At 40.8% G+C, this 4,718-nt stretch overlaps 1 protein-coding gene across 1 annotated transcript; it reads right to left on the reverse strand.

The window, feature by feature from the left end:
* Nucleotides 1-1,156: 1,156 nt before the first annotated feature.
* On the reverse strand, nucleotides 1,157-1,948 carry LOC133199966 (uncharacterized). Its single transcript, XM_061335746.1, has one exon. The coding sequence runs from the start codon at nucleotides 1,946-1,948 to the stop codon at nucleotides 1,157-1,159; it is 792 nt and encodes a 263-aa protein (XP_061191730.1).
* Nucleotides 1,949-4,718: the final 2,770 nt, after the last annotated feature.

Raw genomic sequence — 4,718 nt, forward strand, 5'->3', positions numbered from 1 at the left:
ACTAAAAATTCAGGGGGGTGAAGTTTTTCAGCAATTTCTAGATGTGAGGGTCAAGTTGTTGCCAATGCAATCCCCTTATGGCATGCCATTTGATGCAGGCTGGTAGGTTAAGGTTCCTGCCACCCGGCTGGGTGGCAGCAAGCTCTCCGGCCCAATAAGGGATTGAGGATCCCACTATCCAAATGTTTTTCAGGACACCTGAAAAACTTTGCTTGGATTAGAAAGTTTTGTTTTTTTTTTGTTTTTGTTTTTTTTTTGGCTTAACTTGTTATAAACTAACTACATTCTGACATAAGAGGAGTAAACTTGCGACTTCCACCTGCCTGACGCTTTTATGACCTCATCTGACACCCCATGTAAGGCCATATCTGTTTCCCTCATTATTCTGAAACTATGGGTACAGAAATGCCCGTGTTTACCTGTAGAGACAAGGGCTTTCTGAAGGACTGCGTTAAATTGATATCTTGTTAAAGGTTTTGAGTTGATGTGAATGAAGAGGGGGTCTAAGGGTGATGTTGAGGGGCGAATATTCAAATAACTGCTGACAGCTCGAACTGGACACAAGACAGTATCCAACTCTTTGTAAATGATGAGTGTTGTTTTATGGGCTTTTTGATCTGTCTTTGAGTGAGGGATAGTTACTTTAATGTGTGAGTGTGTGTTATGTACTGTTACATTTTGAAATTTTATACAGTGCGAGTACTTCGCTTTGTTTGTGCTGGTAAATTCCCCTACCCTGAGTAAGCCAAAATAAGCAAGTGAAAATGCAGACGTGAATAACGTGGCTTCATATGGTGAGGAGCATATTGCGGGTAGAGATAAGATTAACTCTCTAAGCAGAGGGCGGGTGATTGGGCAGCGGGTATCCACTGCTCTACCTATTGATCGTTTGAGACCTTCAAGTGCTTTGGCTATAAGAAATGACTTAGTGGTGTCCTGTAATCCTTTTAGCTTGTGGTAAAAGGAAAGTGCCCGTACATAGAGTTCGACTGTGTTTGCGGAAAGCCCTTGTATTGACAAATAAGCAATAAAGTTCAGGATTATGTCTGAGGTATGGGCCAAATTTCTTTTAGATTGTATGATTTGAGAAAGCCATGGAATTTTTTAAGGGCTGCATTATAAACCTGTTTGGAGTTTTGAGAGATAGATTTTTGAATTAATCGCTCTGATTCGGCGACCAGATATTCCATATCTGGGGTGGAAGTTGTGTGGGCCACTGTTCTGCGTCCGGTGCCAGCTGGTGGAATTTTGTCCACTGTGAACGAGAAATACAGTCTGCTATAGAGTTTTGTTTAGTTGGAATATGCTGTGCTTTTATTGTGATATTGTACTGTAGAGTAATAAGGACCAATTCTCGGACAATTTTCATTACTTTGTTAGATTTGGATGTGGAGTTGTTCAAAACCTGTACCACGGCCATATTATCTATGTGGAATAATATACGCATGTTTGCTAGAGACTCGTGCCAGATCAGAACTGCAACATATACTGGGAACAATTCCAAAAATGTCATACCTCGGATGATTTCAGATTGCACCCAATCTTGTGGCCATTTTGAGTAAGCCCAACTCCCAGAGAAAAAGATTCCGAACCCCCCATTTTGCCCCCCAGCGCTGTCAGTAAATAGCTGCAAGAAGGTATCTGATGTCCATATGTTGTTTGATATTACAGTGACCCCATTGTAATTTTGTAGGAATTTCAACCAAACTAGCAAGTCGGCTTTCATTTCTAGAGTAACTCTTAACTTATGATGCGGCTTCCGGATGCCTATGGTTGCATCGATTAGCCTCCTGCAGAATGCTCTCCCAGGTGCCACTACTTTACATGCAAAATTAAGCAGGCCAATGAGGGATTGTAGGGATTGAAGGGTGATCTTTTTGCTAGACAAACAAGTTTGGAAGGTATGTTGAAGATTGGCCAACTTGTCTTGTGGGAGTTTCATTACCATTTCTATTGTGTCTAGTTCTATACCCAGGAAGGGGTTGTGGTTTTTTCCTGTGCTATTGGGACCACCAACTCTTGGCAAATATTTTGAAATACGGATCGAGTGTTTGCACACTGTTGAGAATGTGATTTGCCTGCGAATAAGAAATCGTCAAGGTAGTGCAAGATATTTGGGTTACGTGAAATATTCTGGGTTATCCAGTGCAATACAGTAGCAAATTTTTCCCAGACTGCACAACTGATAGAGGCACCAAATGGCATCATTTTATCAAAATAATATTCGTCACGAAATTTAAAACCTAGCAAATCAAAATCGGAGGGGGCGACAGGTATGAGTCTGAATGCTGACTTGATGTCTGATTTAGCTAACAATGTACCTTTTCCCATAAGGGCGATCATGCCTGCTGCATCATCAATGTGGGAGTAATGAACTGAACAAGCTGATTGATCTATGTAATAATTGATGGAGTCATTTTCTGGGTATGATAGGTGGTGGATAAGTCTGAAATCCCCATCTTTTTTAGGTACAAGTCCTAGAGGTGAAATCTGAAGTGTTGGGAAAGGGGGATGCTGAAAGGGGCCACCTATTCTTTTTAGACCTAATTCTTTGTTGATTTTTTGTTGAACAATTTCAGGGTGCTGATATGCACTTTTTAGATTCTTAGCTTCTCTGGGTCTTCTGGGGCCATTGTATTGTAATTGAAAACCAAATTGAAAACCATTTATCAAAAATTCTTTCTCTTTGTATGTTTCTAAAAATGTTTGCAGTGGAGTTATTTTGATTGGTGTGTTGCACAATGTGTATATATTGGTGTTAGACGGGACTGGGTAATTAGTGGTTGGACTGTTGTTTTCTGCAGTTGATTGCTGGATGGGTCCCGCTGCACAACCTGCAGGAGTGTCTGAACCTACAATTTGGGGAGAATTGACATTTTTTACCACTGTTATAAATGTTGCAATAATGGGTAGTCATTTGTAAATTTGACCTGTTTTGCTGATTGTAAGGGAGCATACGAGATTTGGGTGTTGGCTCTGAATTGTATGTGACATTAGAATTGGTGATATGAAGTAACCAAAGTTCACTATTGATTTGGCCCCATGATGAATGGGGGTCAGAAACCTTTCTTAATCTAAACTGTTCATCGTACCTGAACCAACCCGCAGACCTTGATGCAGCGAGACGAATGTCACGCATGTACTTTAGCAACTCTTGTGCCCTAGTGCGGTATTTCTCCAGTAGAACGCTGGAGAAAATGATAAAGGCAGACGTCCACTTGTCTATAGACAAGTATGTATTGGACTTTTGTTTAATTAAGCACATTTTCCCATCCCTAATTTGTAATTCCCCCTTTGAGTCCATCTCATTAGCCAATTCCCGGGCGGATTTTAACAGTAAGGCCAAATCAATGAATTTACCCTCCCATATTTTTTGTTTCAGTTTAGGTGGAATGTGACCACTTAATGGGTCAAAAGTAGTTTGAGTTTGAACTGGCTGATATTCATCTACGTCTAAAGGTGTAAATTCTAGAGTCTGAGGTGTTGCTTCCTCAAAAATAGTTGGTAGATTCATTATTGACTCACCGTTTGCGTTGTTGGATTCGTCTGTTGAGTTGGCGAAATCGGGTTGTGCAGCCACATTAACAATGGCTGCGGACGTTGATGTTTGGGAAGCGCCATCCGTTGTTCTCTTTTGATTCCTAGGCCTTGGTCGTCCCCTGGATGGTGACACTTGCTGGGTTTCAATCTGTCTTCTTGAGAGTGTCCGTCTTTTTGTTCTTACTGGAGGCATCTTGCCGATGATGGTAGATTTTTAGCTATACTTGGAACTAACAATGTGACTGCTTCAGCGGGAAATTGTGAAGAGGAAGTTGAGGAATTTGTTAAGTTGTACCACAGTTCACTTCCTGTGAGTGTGCTTAAACAAGTTGTACCTAAATGATTCTTCTTTCCATATGACTTACATGTAACTTCCGTCAATTAAGAGTGATTATTTGTATATTTCATAAAATAATCTTTATTAACTTCAAATCTGTGTCTAAGCACCTTTAAAGAAGGTAAGTTTTTAGACAAGCGAAACTGTCGCTGACCTACATAGGGAATTTTAAAACCACAGGAGAAGCCTGTCACTAGGAAGTGTGTGGTTTCTTGGTCATATTCTTGTAAATAATTTTCTATAATACACTCGCATTAATTGGTGTAGATATTGAGCAATCAATCTTTTTTGGGGGGCTGAGCAGCCTGTTAACGTGGGAGTTGACATGGGTTGATTTATATTGGCTGGTACTTGACAAGGTAGGGCGACCATTGGTGCACTGTATTTTAGAATGTCGTCCTGCACATTTCTGGCAGGTATGTGCATACGTGGAGTTTGGTTTGGTGCAGGAACCTTTGTTATTTTATAAGAAGCAGTAGTTATGCTTCCATGGGATAGCACGAAGGGGCTGTTTCCTAAATTCGGTCTTGACATCTACTTCAGCCATAACTGCTTCTTGAAAAAGCTCAGCATTTTTTTTTTAAATCCAGGGACATGCAGTTGGTGTGATGTCGCCACTGACGGAATTTTTCATCATACTCAATCGCAGCATCCTCCCCACAAGACTTGGCAATACCGCGTAAAATCGGGGCGTATGTCATAAGGTGACTAACCTTCTCTGGATATTTTTGACAGTAAATTGCGACAAACACATGAAGTGCATCTGTCCACTGAACAAGGGTTTGGATCTTAGTAGTGTCAGTTGTTTTAACAAAAATTAAGTTGCCATCTTGTTCCACCG

This window comes from Saccostrea echinata, unplaced genomic scaffold (assembly GCF_033153115.1).
Source record: "Saccostrea echinata isolate AGI-Se365-2 ecotype Australia unplaced genomic scaffold, CSIRO_AGI_Sech_v1 ptg000036l, whole genome shotgun sequence".
Classification (NCBI taxonomy): Eukaryota; Metazoa; Mollusca; class Bivalvia; order Ostreida; family Ostreidae; genus Saccostrea; species Saccostrea echinata.